Source organism: Talpa europaea, assembly GCF_964194135.1.
Source record: "Talpa europaea genome assembly, chromosome: 13".
Classification (NCBI taxonomy): domain Eukaryota; kingdom Metazoa; phylum Chordata; class Mammalia; order Eulipotyphla; family Talpidae; genus Talpa; species Talpa europaea.
Genome location: NC_140080.1, coordinates 22,466,800 through 22,487,647, shown reverse-complemented (window position 1 = coordinate 22,487,647; position 20,848 = coordinate 22,466,800). Strand labels below are relative to the sequence as shown.

The 20,848-nt window shown below is 43.7% G+C and overlaps 1 protein-coding gene across 2 annotated transcripts in view; it reads right to left on the bottom strand.

Annotated features, from left to right (window-relative positions):
• The window catches only part of GRAMD2B (GRAM domain containing 2B), a gene marked incomplete at both ends in the record, with an annotated part of 95,493 nt that overhangs the window by 10,786 nt on the left and 63,859 nt on the right, over positions 1 to 20,848 (bottom strand). For both annotated transcript variants that reach the window (XM_084252501.1, XM_084252502.1), the window contains 7 exons: positions 212 to 292; positions 391 to 462; positions 2,515 to 2,610; positions 6,119 to 6,222; positions 7,825 to 7,891; positions 10,389 to 10,500; positions 13,907 to 14,026. In XM_084252501.1, the coding sequence (XP_084108627.1) occupies positions 212 to 292; positions 391 to 462; positions 2,515 to 2,610; positions 6,119 to 6,222; positions 7,825 to 7,891; positions 10,389 to 10,500; positions 13,907 to 14,026 (652 nt within the window). The remainder of the gene's footprint in view (positions 1 to 211; positions 293 to 390; positions 463 to 2,514; positions 2,611 to 6,118; positions 6,223 to 7,824; positions 7,892 to 10,388; positions 10,501 to 13,906; positions 14,027 to 20,848) is intronic.

Below are 20,848 nucleotides of genomic sequence, written 5' to 3'. Positions count from 1 at the left end.
ATCACATTTTTCTTTCACAGGACAATTCTTCAGTTATTTGAAAAAAGTTTATGTCCTCCGATGGTCCCGTCTTCTGGACAGAAATGCCCTATTTCTTTACCTTTGTCTGAAATATTATGGCCCCAAGTTTCTCCCACTCCCTGGTCAAGGTGAGTAAAGGGGAGTTGTGGGACAGATTTCCTTTCTTTAGACAGTTACGTAGGCAACTCACCAGAGGCAGCGATGAAGGGCGGTCTGCCCGAAAACTGTTCTCAAGGGGAGACGGATTGGGACTGTTAGCGACGCTTGTATTCTGAAATTATCAAAACAAAGTGAAAAGCCAGATCGACTAGAAAACTGTAAGAAATAGAAAAGAGAAAAGCAACCAAGACTAAGGGATGTCATACTTACATCTAAGTGTCCACACACAGATTTTATTAGTTTGTAAGTTGAATCTCTGGAGAGTAAGGAGACAAATATGTACTGAAAAATAAGATGGAATAATTAACAGTTACCTCCTGACAAGTAAGTTCAGAGTTCAAAAGTTTATCTGTATATATATATTTTTTATTTTCAAACAATGTAGACCATTCTCTGGTCTATATTCTCATTCTGCTCACCCACTCCATTTTTATTTATGGAATATTTTCCCAAACTAGCAACCAACCCCCAAAAGCCCACTTTATGTAATAAATGCACAGCAAAATGAAGATTCTAATATCCTGACTTTGGGGTCCCAAATACACACACATAGAAGACCAGGTATAAAAAAAGCCAGCAAACACGAACCTATACCCCTGAAACATATATAGTGTTTGTTGTAAACCAACATTATCTCAAAAAAAATTTTTTTTTTCAGCTAGTGGTATCTGCTAGATCCTCTTTAGGTCCTTTTAAAAGTCTGTCTTTTTTCAAATGTATTTAACAGTTCCCAAGGGTCTACTGTCCCTGCGCTGAACTTGACTCCCATTGAAAACTTCCCAGGGGCTCTAATAGGCCATTTCTTTTTCAAGCTACTTCCAGATTCTTCCTGGCACAAATAGGGAGATTTTCCAGTGGGTACTTATTAAGTTATGGGAAAGTAAAACTAGAGCGAGACAAATAACCTGGAGACAAATCACATGTGGAAAAAGGATTTGCCCGTAAGTGCTATGTTAATATAAAAACCCACTCTTTCTCCACTTAGTTAAGCCACAGCGTCTCTTCACTTTCCACAAGCTTGTAATATCACTCTCACTCACCAATGAGATAATTTGATGTAATTTCCAAGGAAGTATTATATGCCAAAATAGGTAACTTTCTAGGCTCTAGCATAAGACCCAGGTGCAAATTTTGGCCCTGACACACAGTGGGTAACATTGAGTAAATTGCATAGCCCCTCTTAGCTTTAGTGTCCTTCACAAATACTGACTCCTCAGGCCTCCTCGGTGTTGCAGGGGTTAAAGTCTCAGCGCTTTCAAGCTATCACCAGCCACTGTGGCATTAGTTTGTTCCCTGGCCAGGGAGCTAACCTCACATGGCGAAGCAGACCTCTCCTGTCTCCCCCGCTGCTCCCCTCAGCAGTGTAGTTCAGTAGATCTGCCTGTTTTGCTCCCCACTCTGTCTCTGGGGAATCCTCTCACCTACCCCCTGCACTTCTGGTCTACACCCCAATTCTTGTATGCATAAATAAATGAAAATCGTAACAAAGAAAACTAATACTTACTCCTCAGAGTGGAATTGGGTAAAAGAAAATAGTTAGCATGTACCTGGCAAGAAATGACTATTTGTTTGTCATTAGTATTAAAAAAAAGTTCTCAAATTACATACTAATAAGCTTCCTAGTTTATCTTTCTCCTTATTTCCCTCAACAAGTTAGAAGTATGGTTAGAAATAGAATGTAGCTTTTATGCTTTCATTAAAAAAAAAAGTAGGTAAGATATTAAAATAGTAAGTTGAAATGAAAAACAAGTTACCAAAAAGTCCCACTCCCTCTCTTGCCAAGCTGAAATTGACCATGAGCGATGCAATTATTTCTGGGTTTGTATGTCTGGGATAGTTCAACAGATAACAGATCAAGAATTTCTGTATATAAGAGGGGTAACAGACAACCTGGAAGTGTTATGTTTTTGGGGTGACTGTAGAGTAGTAACAATTGAGGTCATGGGAAGCCAGGTCCCCCCACCCCAGGGATTCCCCAGTGGTGGTGATTTTAATATTAAAGAAACCAATTATATTAGTTTAGCCTGACCTAACAGATATTAGGGAAAGGTAAGTAGGGAAGGAATTTTAATTTCTTGACCTTGGTCAAGCAAATATAATTGTTATCAGGAAATTCAAAATTGGCAATAATTACATTAGAATAAATCAACCTATGAGGGAAAAGAACACAAATGTTCAAAGGCTATTATTTTTAAAAATAGTCTTCTATTTCTTGGATCACCACAGAAAATGGCATTTTTGCTTCAGGATCTTGGTCCTCAGCAAGAGGCCCCTAAGGTCACAGAGCCCCAAGCTAGACAAAGCAAAGGTGTCTTCGCTTTGTGGGATACTCACCCTCTCTTGGACTGTTGTTATAATCAGGGCATTTGGCACCAACAGGGCTGTTTTGGTTTTCTTTATTAGGGTTACTGAGAACACCGGAATACAGATCTGAAATAGAATGTCTGCGTTAATGCTGCTTCAGGTTTCACAGAACAACACCCCAAGTATTCATGTTTAAGGAAAAATCAAAAATCACAATGAATCTAAGTGAGCAAGCTCTCAGCCTCCATGAAGAAAAGTGAATCTTAAAGAGTGTCGTGGCTGTGCCAGTAAGCACCTCCAGTGGTGTTTGCAAGACTTGAGGAGAAACCGAGAGCACTGATTTTACTGGAAGGCTTGGTGCCGAAACCTTTTATCTTTAGAGGTGAGAATAGCATGCAAATGTACACGTTTTAAAGAATGCACGTGGTTGTGGTCATTCACTTTAGGCTCACCTCCACACACCTGATCCTGTCTTCTGCACGTGTGGTGGGGAGTGCTGAGAAGCAGTGGTGCAGTAGAGGCATCACTGGAAACAAATCTGGGCCCTTACTTCTCAATTCACTCCTCTCGCTATTTACACGTCCTATACAACCTGTACGCGCTGTCCTTTCTAGGCCAGTTCCCTGATTTGTAAAATGGAAAATAAAATAATCCTAACTACCTTCCATGACTGGCCATGGATTTTCTGCTTCAAACGTAAAAACGATAAGAATTACAGCAGCTATCATTATTAATACCGAGTCACCAGATGAGAATGTCATTTAATTGATAATTTGATAGCTGTTCTAAGAGAAATGCACATCTGTTTAAAAAGGCATATGACTTGCTCCAGGTCATAAATATAATAGGTTCCTTTTCAATGTAATAAAAGAATGTAGCAGAGGCCACAATGAATAGTGGATATTTCTGATATGTTTGTTATATCCCACCAGCCAGGTTTGGTCTCCACAAAAAAGGATCGCTTCACTTTGATCCCTGCAAAGAGTCCGACACATCCATGGTAAAAGAAAATGACGCTGTGATTTTCACAACTAGTACAAACATTACTGTAATGAACATTTGAACTAAAACCTGACACTCACTTGAACATCTATTTTGTGAAAATGCTTTGTGTATTCTGAAAGCGATTAACAGGTCAGTGAGGAAGAGAGGAGGTGCTCACGTTAGTACTGCCAGTGTGAAGGAAGGAAAATGAGTTTTTAATTTTGAATATTTAGAGCTGTGAGCTGGAGTTCTACTGCCCTTTAGGATTCCAGGTAGGAAAGCTCTGGAAAAATAGGGGTTAGTCCAAATTAAACATTTTATGAAAACTATTTAGCCAAAGAAGTTGACGCACAAAAATGCTGAAGTGAGGTCATAACTCAGAAGTTGTAAGTTAGGGGCCTCCCCAGTGGTGCAGTGGTTGAGCGCTGGGTTGAGAAGTTGTAAGTTAGGACACCTTTGGAGAAAAAAAATTCCAGATCTACCAAGCTAGATGGTGATGTAAAAATAAGTCTAATATTTCTTCTGAGCGGCAACACAAATGCAGCAGCACAGGACTATCAATTTGGATTATTTTGTAATCTAAAGCATGGAGTACCCTTAAGTTTTCAATCAGTTGCTTCTTTAACATGAAGTAACAGTGAGGTAGCCTAACTCACTTTCCAGTTTGAGCCTACGTGGAATGTGATACATTATAATTTACTCACATCTGAAAATACTGACAGGCTGACTAAATGCTCCTGATTAAATTAAGGCTACAATTAGTATTTTTTCAGGGCGCTTAGAAAATTCCACTTCTAAGACCGAATTGTTTGGGTTGCCCTTAGTTCACTCTCACTACCATGGTTCTTGTCTTCCCAGCCCCTGTTAATTTTTAACCTCGTGTCTTGGATTAGACAAGCACATCCAAGAGCAATCCCAGTATGTCCATGACTTTACGAAACTAGGGTCACTCCTTGCTTAAGGTAGAAGCAGGATTTTGATTTTGAACCCATCACTAGAATCTTATTAGCTTGAAACTAACTAGCAGCTTTGTGAATTTTTCTATCTCTAACAAAGTAATTCTTCATCTGCTAATGTCTTCAACCCCTGCTGCTTTGATCAAAAGTGCTGGCTCCCTCTGCATTCCTGAGAATTACCTTTATCACGGTGAACTGGACATCAGTACTACCCACCTCCGCCCCCACTCCATGAACAGGTTCCTATAAACCAGCAATCTAGAAATATGATGCAATACTACTTCATACTGCTTTGCATTTTATGGATTCAGATAAAGCTGTTACTCAGAATATGTTTAAACACACAATGAAGGGTTAATATAAAAACACATTTGACAGAGAATAAACAGTATGCTAGTCCACTGAGCCAAAACCAACTTCCCTAGTATTTCTTTCATGGTCTTTACCTCTATTTAAACATTCTCTTCTTACTTAAACATTCTCAAAACAAAGAATGTATAATCAGCTCAAAACAATAGGAATTTTTAATGAGCTGCTTCTTGAATGTAAAAGTGGCTTTTCATAATCATAACTCAGGTGACTGGAAACTCACTGAGGTCATGCAAACCCTGGGTGTTTCTCTGACTCCACATGCTGGAAGCCTGAATGAACTATGACATGATATCATGACTCAAAAGAAAAAAAGCCAGTGAGATGGAATTAACTTCCCTTCTTATGCCACAGTCCCAAGAACCTCCTTTTAGAAATGGTGACTTAGGGGCCACCCTGGCGGTGCAGTGGTTGAGCGCTGGGTTGCGAAGCTGCCCGCAGCCTCTGCAGCGCCGGTTCGATCCCCAGCTGCTCCCTGGCCACTGGAGGAGGGTCCCACGTGGCGCGCAAACCTCTCCTGCCGCCCGCTGCTCCCCTCAGCAGTGTACTTCGGTCCTTCTGCCTGCTCTGCTCCCCGCTCTGGCTTGGTGAATTCTCTCACCCTCCTGCACTTCTGACTGTACCCAGTGCTTGTATAAATAAATAAATAAATAAATCTTAAAAAAAAAAAAGAAAGAAAAAGAAATGGTGACTTAGGAAAACTGCCAATTCCTTCAGGCAATTCTCCTTAATAGCTCAGGCCTCTGCTTCCCGCCCACTCATGTACTTAATGAGTAAGAAAGATGTCCATCAGTGTGCCCTGGGGATTGTGGTATGAGACTGTCCAAGGGTAGACTTGAAATGTGCCAGTTCCTGCTCATTTTGTGCTGGTGATGGTACAAAGAATTCTAGTAAGTAGCTTATCCATAGGCTTGTTTTCCTAGATGTATCCAATGATAACTGGTATAAATACAGTATAAAAATGGATATTTCTTGAAACAATTATTTTGAGTTTAATGTACATATTTGTAAAAACTTACTGTGCACCCTCCATATTAAATATCTTTGAGAACATGATGGTAACAGCTAGATAAAAAGGATTCATTTAGGGTAAGGTTGTGGGAGAGAGAGTTGTATAAGAAAGTAAATGACTTTGGTGTTAAGGGAAAAAGAGAAGTTATTTCTATCCTGAGCCACTGAGAACCTGTAATTTTTGCAACTACAATAAAGGAAAGTTGGTGTAAAGATTTAATAAAGACAATATTTATAAATACTGTTACACTTAATCAATATTCACAATATGTAATAAAGTAAGAGTTAGCGATTTTAAAGAAAATTATACCAACCTTAATATCTTTCCCAAAGACCTTGGAATAAAAACAAATCCAGTTTTCTGATACAAAGAGTTTTCCTTGATATAATATTTCTTTCTGTAGAGCACAGGTAAAACCTGGGGGACAAATATACAGGTATACCATCGGTTAGATTTTCCATTTAAAAAAAATTCTGTACGTATGTTGGTGACAGATGGGCAGAGATAATAGGGTCATATGTTCAAAAAAATTATCACCTCAGTATCAGTGGAATAAAGCCACAAGACTTATTTTTTTTTTAAGTCTTAACAACCTTAGTATAAAAATCAAAATGCAGGGCCTCCCTGGTGGCGCAGGCGGTTGAGCGCAGCCCTGTGAAGCTGTCCACAGCCTCTGCAGTGACGGTTCGATCCCTGCCGGCCTTGGAGCAGCTCATATGGTGAGCAGACCTCTCCTGTCTTGCCCGCTGCTCCCCTCAGCAGTGTATTTCATCCGTCTGCCTGTTCTGTTCCCTGCTCTGTCTCTGGTGAGTTCTCTTACCCTCCCACGCCTCTAGCCTAAATAAATATAAATCTTGTATAAATAAATCTTTAAAAAAAAATCAAAATGCCAAGGCAAGTCTATCACTGCAAATGAGAACTCAAAAATAGTATTTCAAAGATCTCTTCTCTTTAGGGGGACATGTTATCCTGGGTGATGTCAGGCTCCTGACCCCTTTCCTAGATTGTCACCAATGACTCCTTCTGAAATAGATGGTGTCTCAGTGGGAAGAGCGCACCACCCATACCTCGCTATCTAGAGGTCATGGCAGAATCTAGTATCTTGTCTTCACATTTTTGCATGGAAGGGGGCAGGATGAGACACTGATCCCTTGATCACACACAGTGGGGCAGAGCAGGAGCTTAACTGGCATGTTTAGATATGACATTTGGGTGCGATCATCACACCCTGCACAGTGAAGGGGCCAATGTGTCTGTCCACTTTGATCTCTGTTCCCTTTTTAGTGTCTTTCTAGTTGCCTTTCTTGCTCCAGGCCAGTTAATCTCAGGACACTCCAAGCACAGTGCATTTCTGCAGTGAATGTGGAAGGCGAGGATACCATTCTGGAATGATCCGAATGATACCCTGTCACAAGGAGAGATGCAATTTCCCCTTCTCCTCTCTTGTCTTCCCAGGGACCGGGAAACCTAAATGAAGCTGGCAGGCCTGTTGGTTACATCCTGACTTTTAGAAATCCACTTAAGTAGATTGCCAAGAATTATGAATGAAGAGAGCTCATGTGCATCTCCTTAAATTATTCAGTTATCTGCTTAATTGCTCCATGCCGAACACTTGTTGAGTTATGCATTACTGTATTTAACTTGTTGCTTAATTTCTACATGTTTATTTTCAGTAAATGGAGCAAAGTGTTAGCTGGCCCATATTTTTAGCACAATGTGCTGCACACAGTTCCCAACAAGCAAATAAGGTTACATGTGTTGCAGAATTTCCTTTGGATTAACTAAATATTGCCTGGGTCTAGTTGAGTTCTTTTTTTAATTTTTTTTTTCCCAACTTGAAATGCTGCCTTTTTATTGTTTGAAACTGAAAATAAACAATTATTGAACCATTTTGAATTTAAAGAAAAATCTACCCATTTGGGTGATTCAGTCCCCAGACTGCACCCGCTTCTCCCTCCCCAAATCCATCAACACCTTTTCAAAAATGTAACTTCAAAAGTCCAGCAGGTCAGAACTTACTTTGTCTCAGCTGTTCATCAGTTGGGACCGTAACAAACAACTTGTGAAACTGCATGTTTGCCTTGTACTGCAATGAGAACAGAAACAGGCGTCACTGCTCCCACTTCTGAGATGCAGCATACACCTCAGCTCCGATTCAGACTGCCTGGCAGTTTCTCCCTCCCTCACCCTTATTAGAGCATCTTCTGGAATCCCTTCTCTGATCTTACAGAATCCAACACCACCCTTCCGTGGCAGAGAGTGGAAGGCAGGGCACCCAGTTCTTGCTTTCCAAACAGATTCTGGACTAGCTGCTTGGACAGACGTCTGTTGTCACCACGCAGCTGGTGGTGAGCTTTCTGCTGAGGTGACTGGGCGAGGATGTCCCCGAGAGTCAATGACATGCAATTTGAGGAAAGTGGTGGATCCCAGGGCGCTCAAGATACAAATGACACTCAGAAGAGGGCAGATAAGCCTGCATGTAAGTCTTGGCGGAACCTCTTGGGTTTGTGATCACGGCCTAGTTACTTAAAACTTTTGGGGCCTCAGTTTTCCCTTGTGAGCCAGAGATCAAAAATAGCAGCTGTTTAAATGATGCTGTAAGGCCTCATTTAAAAGACCTACTGCCTGCTTTTATCACTATCACTATTATTATTTATTTTTCCAGTCTCTAATGTAATGTGTTTTAAATAAAAATGAGATGATAGCACCCTACTTTTTAAAGTCTGACATATCAAAGGTAAATTCCCCCATCAATAAAATAATTCCCCACAAAGATATTTTAACAAATGTAGTCTATTCCATTATATTAAAGTAACAATTTGTAACAATTTATGTAGTGATTTCCTAATTAACCATATTTTTCATTTTATTGCTATTATAACTATCACAGTAATATACAGTTTAACTAAAATTTCACTTTTCACACTTTTCAGCACATATATATATGTATGCTTATACATACAGGTGTGCGTCTATACATCACCCACAAGTACAGGCCTGTAAGTGTGTGCATGGCTATCACTGTTATTACCCTGAAGGTGTGTCCTTAGCCACTGTCAGAGGGAGATGACTGTCAGGACATGTCAGGAGTTCCTACAAAGCTCTTAACTCTCAGGGCAGTGGAAGGCCCAGGAGTTTCTTATGCTGCAGATCATTCCATTTTCAAAATATCTGTTTCCACAACTGTGATAACAACCACGTACAGACAGCAATTGTTTACTGTTTGTAAAATATTTTCACAAAAACCACCCCCTCAATGACCCGGGTGCTGCTGTCCCCATTCCAAGGGTTCAGGCAGCGCCTCAGGGATATGAGTGGCCTCACTGGCACCACGCAGCTACCGAGAGGTAGATGTGGATTCTCCTTCCATGAGACCATTCTGCCTTACAGGGAGCTTTTTTTTTTTTTTTAATAATAAATTTTATTTTTATATTCCCCATACAATTGCAACCCCCTTATTTTGACCCCAATCCCTCCCCTCCCACCCCCTACCCCCCATAGAGTGTCTCTGGTTCATAGTTGTTTGTTGATTTTGATTTTCACTTTCTTATAGTTATTCATTTTCCTGGTCCCTTGATGCAAGGATCTTATGAGCAGAGCAGAAAGACAGCACAAGTAGGCGCTTGACTGGCCCTATTTCTGCTGTAAAGGAGAGCTTCAGACAGGTCATGTAGATGGATGGCAGATGTCCCCCAAAAGTTAGTGATTTTATAGATAAGCACCTCCAATAAAGTACATCACCTCACATTGCTCTCTAGGGGTACATTTTGCATCCAGAAAGCGACCTTCATTAAAGCTAAATGACCTATGGGGGATTACTGAGCTTTTGGGTTTAATGTCTAAAAATGGTCACACTTCATTAAAAATATTCTGGATCATGGAATCTTCAAGAATGTGAGCATAATACAAAAAAGATAGTGGGGCTGATCTAAATTAAAAGCAACATGACAGATACAATTCATGGTCCTTGACTGATTCTAGAGTGGGAAAAACAAAAAGACTTTACAAAGGACCGTGACATCTGGGGTAATTACAGAAACTAGACAATGGATTTTACATTAAGAATACTTTTGCATATTTACTATTTAGTTAAAGTGCTTGCGTGTGCCAAAAGGTTTTGTTCTACTTATGAGGAATCAAACATTCAAGCATTTAGAGGTAAATTATCCAAAAAAAAAAAAAATCCCCAAACTGTTGGCTCCAGTAATTATGTCACACTCTGACACAGAACTGGTCCTTGTTACTAAAATTACCTCTGGAGGAGAATCACGTCCCTGTTCACAGGTATTCCTGCCCCGTGTGCAGCCGCAGGGCTTTCTATTCACACCGGTTCTTTCATTTCCTACAGGATGTCACATCAGCTATTTCTTAGAAAAACACACAACCCTACTCTTGACCCTTCTCAGAGTTAGGGGTCGCAGGTAGGGCTCACTACCCCTCAGTATATGGTAGAAGATCAGTTGTGAGTTACAATAATGATGACAAAATTGTCCCAAGGAACTGGAGCCTGTCCTTTCTTCTCCATTCTAACCTACCTCGGAGGCAGTACTGCTGGGCCAGCACATACCGCAGTCCCAAATTACCTGGCTGGAAGACGAAGATTTTTTCCTTTCAGTCTTAGAATCACTTTTGCTTTCTGTTTTACAGTCACTCTTATCATTTGGTGAACAGGCACCATCACAACTGGATTTTGACCTGAGGAAAGAAAATCCAGGGACTCTGTAAGAAGAATTTTTCATGCTACTCACTCACTTTATTATAATAAATCTTGAATATTAAGCCATCTCGCAAGAAAACCTGATGTAGTCTCGCTCTTCTAGACTTCAATAATCACTCATAATACTCCACGGGCATTTACATAGCATGTGCAGTAGAAGGGTGGAATGATTTCAGCAGGCTGTGTGAGCAAACTGCAGAAATTGTAATTTATAGTAGGGAGAAGTAACCACCAAGTTGTGAAAGTAATTATATCATCTCAAAAGTATTTTAATCAGTATAAAGATAATACTAGAGGCAAGTTTTCAACAAAATTGCAGCTATAGTTCAATCAAAGAATATTTTGTTTCAGAATTGCATTAATATTTTACAAGTGTTAATAGAGTGCACCTTTGTGTTACATGCCTTCAGGTACACAAGACTCTTTATCCTCAAGGAGCTCGTGCACACACGAAACATCTTTTTTAAAAGGCAGTAAATGATTTAGCAGCTAAACAATAAAGATTACTGGAACAGGAGGTGGTACAGGGACAACCAGCCTAACAGGAGGTAAGAGAAGAAGAGACGAACAAGACAATGTGGGCTTATTACACCGGGCATAAGAGGGTGAGCAGGAACTGGGTATGCAGAAGAGAGAGGCAGAACATTCTAGATTGGGAAAATTGTAGAAGTGATATCAGGACAAAGAAAAGTACATATTTGGAAGTCAAGTTCTCCTTTGTTCTCTAAAGGGGAGCGCTCAGAGTTCCAGGATTCTAAGGTGATTCCAGTCCTGACTCCCCATTGGAGTAGACATGCGAAATTGCACTTATCTTCAACCCTACATACAGTCACTTCAAAGTGGAAGGCATGTGCGATATTTAGAAGTATATATGAGTGAATTTTATGATACAATCATGTTGATTTATTGGGGGAAAATGGCATACGAAGCTTGTATTCCAAAATATGATTTCTTAGGATGAGGCTGAGTTAAAAACAAAATTTGGGGGCCTCCCTGGTGGCACAAGGGGTTAAGTCGCAACGCTATGAGGCTGTAGGCAGCCACCACAGCACAAGTTCAATCCCTGGCCAGGGAGCTACCCACATGGCGTGGCAGACCTCTCTTGTCTGGCCCGCTGCTCCCCTCAGCAGTGCATTTCAGTCAGTCTGCCTGTTCTGTTCCCCGCTCTGTCTCTGGTGAATCCTCTCACCTATGTACTTCTGGCCTGTACCTCAGTTCATGTATGCATACATAAATGAATTTTTATTAAATAAATTGGTTCAAAGTGGATTGAGGAATCAAGTAATTTGGGTGGTACACAAGTGTCACTAAGGGACAGAAATGGTGGAATCAGACAGACTTTAGGCTTTGGTTTCTCAGCTGGGGAGACACACACTCTGTGTTGTCCCAGGCCCTTTCAGTCCTGCCAGTCTGAGTCCATGATGCTCAAACCACACATGAAAGTCTCTCAGCAATTCAAGGCACAGACCAGCCATCAAACATATTCACAGATACAAATTCCTTTAGGCTTCCAGGGCTCACTCCCGCCCCTTCCAAATTATGAGTAAACTCTTTGAAAATCATTTTAAAAATATGAAGTTGGGCCTCCCCTGGGGGCGCAGCAGTTGAGCGCTGGGCTGCGAAGCTGTCCGTAGCCTCTGCAGTGCCGGTTCGATCCCCGGCAGCAGGCAAGGGTCCCACATGGTGCGAAAGACCTCTCCTGCTGTGCCCGCTGCTCCCCTCAGCAGTGTATTTCTTCATCAGTCTGCCTGTTCTGTTCCCCACTCTGGCTCTGGTGAATTCTCTCACCCTCCCGCGCTTCTGACTGTAGCCAGTGCTTGTATAAATAAATAAATCTTTAAAAAAAATATATGAAGTTACCTATTATTTATACTATCCACTAATTTGAGTCTATCACCTCTACTGCTTCAAATGAATACATATTAATGGAGTTGCCAAGGAAATAATTGAATCTTTGAAGTACCATGGACTGGGAGCCAGTGACAAGCAGGGCAGCTGTACCTTGGTCATTCCAAGAGGAACAGCAGTAAAGGGCCCTGTCTGCACAGCCCTGGTCTCTGGGGAGAGGAAGGTGCTGATTTACATAGTATTGATTTCTTTTTTGGCCTCCTGACCACATTATTCCCACTTCCTACAGGTGACTTGTGGTACCAGAAGCCTGGTACAAAATGAAAATACGGGGCTCCTCATTCAAAAATGAAGAACTCCCAGACAGCGAGAGCAGAGCATTACATACAGCAAGGGCTGTTCACAGCATGTAGATTACACGCCCCCCAAGTTTAAGGTGCGTGCCCTGAAGATGAATGTATTATTCTCATCTGAAGCCTGGGGAAAGTTGGAGTGAAACCAACAGTGTTTTTCAAGTGCCTGCTGCGGCGAGCCACTATAGGCCACGACACAAGAAACAACATGCTTTGTGCCTTTGCGGAGGGGCTCCGGTGGCAAATGGAGCAGGGTGCTCTAACAGGAAACAGCTACAGGGAAAAAAAACAGGGTAAATGTGAAATGCGTCAAAACAGGCCGGTGAAAAGATGCAGAGATACTCGGTGAAAAGATGCAGAGATACTCGAGAGTGCTAGAAAAGAAAGATCTAGGCGAAGAGGGAGGCTTGGTTCTGAATGAAGGCTAGATTTAGAGGGGAGATAGGAGCTGGGTAGCCAGGAAGGGGAAGCAGGAGCTATTAGTCATCACTCAGCAGGGGCCTCGGGCCGGAGGGGGAAGCAGTTCTCCCAGGGAGGAGAGCGACTGCTCGACCGTGCGGTGCAGACAGACCGCCACATTTACCTGAAATGGATCATTGGGTTAACCATTCTCTTTGAGGAGCTAAAAAGCAAACCTACATTTTCCTTCTCCCTGGAAAGGAGCCTGTAACTTCTGTTTGCGATGGGGACCACCGTTCCAGCCACCTCACAGCCTCCACAACCAAATACATCCTGGCTCCCAGCCCCAGAAACTAGGTGTACATGCTGCCCTGGGGAGCCCAGACGGGCTTTCCCTCCACCTGTTTTCGTGGCTACCAGGAGAGAGAGAGCAGGGTGCCCTACCAGGGGCTGAGCAGACACTCCGGGCTCAGAGGACCTCATGGGCAACCTGGCCAGCCTATCCAGGTGCTTTAAAATCTCTGTGGGAAAGTGGGCCTTATCAGTCAGCAAAATCAGTGCTTTATGAGTAGACATTTTGTAGAAGGCTGGGACTGGAGGGAGCAAAAGATGGTGCTGGAAGACCTGGAGATGAATGTCAGGGAAAAGGACCCACTTTTTCTCAGAGGTGTTATTTGCCTCTCTAGGTCCTCACTCTTAACCACCATAAAACTAGAAACCCCAGCTCCTCCCAGCAACCCCCCCTCCAATCCAGCCAAAAAAGAGATGTGACGAGAGAACTCACCGTAGGGAAATGATTCTCCTTTGGTCCGGGGACTCGGCCTCACTGGACAGCGTTGGGGACTGGGGTGGTGGCGACTTGCAGACCTTCTTCTTCTCCTCCACACCATTCTCAGCCTCTGAGCTGGAGAAGAAACAAAGACGCTTCACCTTAGACATCCAGAAGGGGCGGGTGGATAAACGCTGCAGGGACCTCACTCTCTGCAGAGTGGACTGATCTTCTGGAGTGAACTTTGACAGCTGTGGCTGTTTCAAATCTCTACTCTAACCTCTTTCACTGGTGCCTCAAGGAAAGCAGCTGCAGGTCATGCTTGCTTCATCAGGTAGATGTCCAGTTTTATGTTCAGGTAAACGTCAGACTTTGTGGGGACTGGCTGGCTCCCAGCTCTGTGTCCTGCGTGGGCCCTGCTCTGCTGTGCTGGGGCAGCTGATCACCTGCAGGCTGTGGGAGGGCCTCCGCGCACACTCACTCCACACACGCTCACACATACCCAGTCACGTGAGGCCCACTGCAGGTGTGAGCCTTCCTGCTGGGAAACCCCAGGCCCTTTGTTTGCCAGTCTCCTATATCACTGATCAACTTTTGTTGTAGTTACACAGGCTCCACATTGGGTGTTGTTATTTTAACCACTTTATAGTCTCTCATCTACATCCACCCAGGCTGGGTGGGAATGATTACCCCTATTTTATAGAGGAGGAATCTCAGGCTCCCAGATGTTGAGTATCTTGCCCAAGTTCCCTGAACCAATAAAGTCTAAGTTGGGATTCAAACTCAGGTCTGTCCATCTGTAAGGCCTTTGTTGGGGCCAGAATCTTCTTGTGATATTCACAAAGGGCCTTGGATAGTGCTGGTCTATAATGTGATCACGGGGCTCTGGGAAAACTAGATCAGACCTTGGTAAAAGAGGGAGGACAGGGGACAGTAAGTCAAGAGGGGTTGGCACACCGAACCACAAATGAATGGCGGTCAGCGATGTGGAGGACTCAGAACTGAACTCCCTCAATCTCACGAACAGAGCAAACCTTTTGCCGTGGAGAAAAGAGGAGGGAAGGCAGTTGGTGGCACAGAACGTACGGTGTTATGTACATGGCTGAGACTTTCTTTGGTGCCAGCCGGACAGCAAAGAACTGAAAACTTACTTCTGAGAAGCCCATGGTCACCGAGCACAGAGGAAGACATGTTAAGGGAGCATTGCTATGACAGGTTAGCTATTTTTAAGCCTGGCTTACCACCCACTTGGTATCTTCACCTGCAAATGACCTCGTAGACAGGAAGCATTATTGGTTAGCCTAAGCGCTGTGCTTGCTTAACACTTCGCAGCATATGAAAATTCCAGCCCAGGCATGGAGTCCTATTGGAGGGTCAAAATCAAGACCAAGCACATCTGACCAGTCGTCCAGTTAATAATCCCTATGAATGGTCACTGCTCTCATTCTGTAGCTGGCGTTCCCTTTTCCTAAGCAGGTAACATCTGAGGACAGAGGCCCAACTTTCCACTTCTTCAGCTCTTCTGAAAGTACTGAAAGCACCCTAAGTGCTTAAAAGATCTCAGTCCATAAGTGAACCCCATTATGTGCAAGGGTATATGGGAGGTCTTGAATCATTATCAAGAAACACTGCTTTGGCTTAAAAGATAGGATTTTAAATTTAACATCAAGTTCAATTTATGTATTCAAAGAATTTCAGAACTTTCTGCCTCTCCCCTCCAAGACACACATAATCCCATTTCTCAAAAGCATCCAGCAAAAATCCACTCAAGTGTTTATGAAACTTCAATAATGCTTCAAATTCATTCACACATTTACTGGATTTTATGGAGGGTCAGATTAAAATGTAGAGGCAGTGCCCTGGCTGTCCCTGAGCACAACTCTGGACTTGCTGCTCCTGTTTGATCACAAAAGGTGCCCCTCTGTCTCGATGGAGCCCTCCAGACAGACAAACACGGCGGGCAGGGATAGGCTGCCCTTGGCTCTGAGCATGACCAGGCCGGCACCAAGGTCCAAGAGAAGCAAAGTTCGGCTGGATTTCAGCCCCTCCTCGCCCGGTGTCCCTTCCTGGCCAGGCAGGCTCGTGCAGGCAGGCCCTGAGCGCGTACCCATACTTGGTGGTCCTGTTTTGGGCCCCTGGCTGGAGCACCAAAAAGATGATAGTTCAGGTCTCTCTCTCCCAGCCAACCTTAGCACTGTCTTTGACAGACAAGTTAAATGGCTTCTTTCTTGATAGTCTCCATCCCACTTTTCTTTCAACTCGCACCTGGCCTCCAGCACTGCCTCCGCCCTGAAGGCACTCCCTAGGGAACAGGCTCCACCAAGCCTTCCATTGGCTCTGCCGGCTTTACGCTAGGCTCCTCATCAGTGAACGGCGTTTCTTCGTCCAAATGTCTTACTTATCCAACCAACTACTAGCCTGAGTCCCTTTAAAGCTGGGGACTTCGACTTTGGTTTTTGCAAAGCACTCAGCTCAGCATTTTGTTCACAGCTGCCATTTGCGTGTTGACAGGTGTGAGATTACTTCTGAAGTGTCTCAGAGAGGAAGTGAAATTTATCTATGGACCAGTCCACTTTAGGTGTCTGCTGACTTAAAGATGCTGTGAAACTCAGGCAAGTTAATTTCTGCCACAGGAGAGCTTCTTCCCGCGAGCGCCCCCACCTCAGAGGTCTTGCCAGCCACCCACAGAAACGACGCACCACCCCAACGGCAGAGACTGGCCTGTGTTTGAAGGAGCAGAGTGGGAGGAGGAGGAGAAGCCTTTCTCAAGGCCTCTCGGGAACTTTGAAGTTGCTGTGACTGAAGCTGAGCTCCTGGTTCCAGGTAGATGAAAAAGCAAGTCTCAGGTCTCATTTAAATCATGAAAATAAGGAAATCTGTTTTTTTTAAAAAACTCAAGAAGACAAGGCACTTTCAAGGACACTGTCTGAGAGTCAACTAAAAGTAGAAACACAAATAAAGGAAAAGCAATTCTCTTTCAATGTATGGCTACTGGCCGGGTCCCTGGCTGGAAGGTAGGACGCTTGGAGCGGCCTGGGCGAGACAGGTAGGTCGGGGACAGTTGAAGTAGCCACACAAGCAGCAGTGGACACTGGGAACCCGGGATCGGCCTTCACTTCGCTTTGGCGGGTTATTTCTTCTTCCATCCCCACCACAAATTTAAGCCTCAGTTACAGGACCTGAGCACATTTTAGTGGGGATTTTAGAACAGCAAGACAGGGAGCCTGACTGATGCCAACTAAGCCTGGCTTCACCTACTGGGGACAGCATTTGTTTAACCAGCCTGGAAGTACTGGTTTCAATAAGACACTGCCACACACTGTTGCACAATCTATAAATAAAAAACAGGTTGGTCAATCCCTATCACCAGTCCAATATTTGTCAACTCCCAGTCCTCAACAGCCTGGTCAGGACAGGATTTGGATTTCGCAAGTTTGCAGAATTGGAATTCTTCCGTGGAGCAACTATCATCCATCCTGGAGAGAATGAGCTTCAGGAAAAGTCAGCTCTCCTCTCTCCCCCACACCGGTCTCCCGGGCCCCCTCTTCCTGCTGCTGAGGATGTGCTGTCCTCAGACACCAACAGTAGCAGGTCAAGGTAAGTAGTTTGTGGGCAGGATGATTAAAAGGCATCTCGGGTGAAGGAATGAACTGTGTCTCAGGTAAATGAAAACAAGTGCCCTGCCCTGGGTCAGTCCAGAAAGCTGGGTCACCTTCTGGTCAGTGAGAAAGTCCTGAGTCTGAGTGTACCCGCATGTTTTAAGTTCGTCTAAACTAAGGCATAAAAATATCACCTACTCCCTTACGAGAGGGGGGTGACGGCCATTTTCCACCCTCTATCACTTCAAAAAGTCCATGTCATCTTCTAAAACTTTCTTAAGCAACACAGGTTTAGAAGTAACTTGAAGAGTGGCCTTAGGATAAATGCTGGATGGTGCGAAGGGCAGGTGGTCAACAGCCCTGTGGAAAGTCTGGACTGGCTATGAGGCTTCACCTGGACTTTCTGGCCTGGCCTCACCTTGTGCTGCTGGCCCCCGGCCTGCCGACTGGCCCCAAGGCTGGGAGGCAAGGGCGGTACTGGGGAAGCCTGAGTCGGGCTCCAGGGACAGAGGAGGGCTCTGGGGCCTGCCGGGCAGTAGCCCACAAGTGGAGGAGTCACAGGAACCCGAGGAAAGGGGTATGGAAGTTGGGATGAGACCAAGAAGCCGCAGCCTGAATAAAGTCAGGCTCTCTCAAGCTGGAGTTTTCTAAGTCAGGAAGAACAGCCTCTCATTTAGTTACGAGACAGTAAATCTTCGGGAAATTTCAATTTTATTTCTCTATCTACATCCTCATTTCTGAATAGTTAGATAGGAGCACGGTGTACAAGTTTAAATGGAAAAATTAAAAACCCTGTTTCATGGTGGCTCAGTTTCTCCCCAGAGATGCACCGACCATGCCAGTCCCTGCGCGTCCTTCCAGGGACAGTCTGTGTGCACATAAGAGTGTGTGTGTGTGTGTGTTAAGCATAAACATAGCATGCTATTGTACACCTGGATTTTTAAAGGTAACTTTTCAAAGCTTGGTGTGTCTGGGTGTCCTTCCCTGTCAGCGCACACAGAGCTTCCTCATTCTAATACTGCACAGAGCTCCACTGTTAGGGATGAATTAGAATTTAACCATTTCCTTATTGAAGGGCATCTGGGGAAACTTCAGTCTAACACAAATACAAACAATGTTGCAACGAAGGTCCTTGTACACTTCTTATAACCACAGGATAATTTCCTGGACTGGAGCTATTGTATCAAAAGCTACAGGATTTTTGAAAGATTAACAGACATTGACAAACCGGCCTCATTTGGTCTGACACCCAAACCCACAAAATACAGCAGAATTCACACATTCTCACTACCGAAGTGTGAAGCAAAAATTCAAAGTGCCCAGTAGAGGACTGTGGCCCAGAGACTAATAAAATCCTATTATTATTGTTTTACATTAAATTTTTCTTCTTATGAGTAAGACTGAATTTATTTTCATTATTTAAGAGTTTTTAAATTTTCTGGTTTGTGAATTAACTGTGTATATATACAGCTTGCCAATTTTTCTAACGGGCTGTTGACCAGAACATTTCAGGAAGACAATTCTTACTTAAAGTGCCATCGCCAAAGCCAAAAGAACTGACTTTTTAAATAAATAATGGAAACATTTAGAAATGTTCAGAGCATATTAGAGGTCAGCATGACATGAAAAAATTATTTTTTCTTTGCTAGGCTTATAGCAGATAGATTAAAAAAATTATCAAAAACATGGTATTCTTTGGTTTCAGCAAAACCTTTAAAGAAATCTTCCAGTTCAGGGTGGAGAACAGCAGCAGAAATGTGTGCCTGTCTTTCCTGAGACTTGGTAAAGTGAGTGCTTATAAAAGAAGAAGTAATAATCCTGCCACTGGAATGGGTCGACCATCAAGAGAACCATGATTTCCTGCAGGAGAGGAAGCAGTAGTTCAGAAGATGGACGTCCGTGGAGGAGGAGCAGGTCCGCTGTCAGAGACCGATGTATGAGGTGATGAAAACATGAGATATGTATGCACTTTGGAGAAATCTGTGATTTCCCCCAGCCCCAAACCTCAGATCCAAATGGAAGGCAGCCAGGCCCTTAACCCATGAGGGAAAAACTATCAGAGGGGCTGTCAACAAACGAGCACAGAAGTGCAGAACACCCAGGTACCTACTGTGGGGTTCAGTCGCAAGGAAATCCTTTCTCATGCTTTCATGCTGAGGAAGGTAGATTCTAGGTCCAGTGTCAACTCCTGATCCCTATTCTCCCAAAGAGGCTGAGAGAACTATTCTGGTCTCTCAAGCCCCTGTCCCTCAATCTTAAATCTGAACTATTAACAAAGGAGTGTCAGACCTTTGGAACAAACCTTAAGTCTAACACCCAAGATAAACACACAAGAAAAATCCTTAGGAAACGGATTTCACAGAACAGAAGACAAGACATCTCCAACGAACAAGAAAAACCAAACCTCCAAACGGTCTAATTAATATCTTGAGAGAGAAAGAGGTCAGCCCCCTTCAGTCAGACCACAGCGTTATGGAAGAGGAACTCTGCCTCCACTTCTCAGTTTCCACAGAGTTCAGACCCTTAATACCAAGAAGGCCTGCCATCACCAGCCTGTGCGCCCCAGGATCTCTGACCCCCTTCCTGGGCTCTACTGTAGCCAACTCCTTGCTCCCTGAGAAAATCTGTGCACTGTCTGTGTCCCCCACCCCCCCCCGCCTGAAAGGCACCACCCCACCCTGACACCAGGATCCTCTCTCACCTTTTTGATGAGACCTAGGTATTTCACCACAGGGTGGGAAGAGAGCACGAAGGTACAGAAATTTGAAAGGGCGAAAAAGTGAGAGGGAAAAAGTAGATGTGTTTATACCGGGTACATCTATCTCAAATGATTAGGAGTTCCAAATACATTAAAAAAGGAAAAGAACAGGGCCTCCCTGGTGGCGCAAAGGGTTAAGCACCGCACTATGAAGCAATCCTCAGCCTCTGCAGCACGAGTTCGATCCCCGGCCAGGGAGAAACCCACATGGCATAGCAGACCTCTCCTGACTCGCCCGCTGCTCCCCTCAGCAGTGTATTTCGGTCACTCTGCCTGTTCTGTTCCCCGCTCTCTCTGGTGAATCCTCTCACTCCCCACATCTGTGGCCTATACCCCAGCTCTTGCATGCATAAATAAATAATTCTTAAAAAAAAGGAAAAGGTATTCTTAACCTCTCAACGAAAAAGTATGAGATAAAAGGGTGCAAGAAGGGCTGAGGTTATTTCTTACCCTAAAAAGTGTGACATCAAGTGGATTTCACAGAAGATGAAGGTAGATGTGTGATTTATAGAGACAAATGCATGAAAGTAGGAAGCAGAAAGAGAGATATGCCTATTTAAAACTGGGAGTAGGAAGGGAAGGAGGCAGGTAGTTAGTATA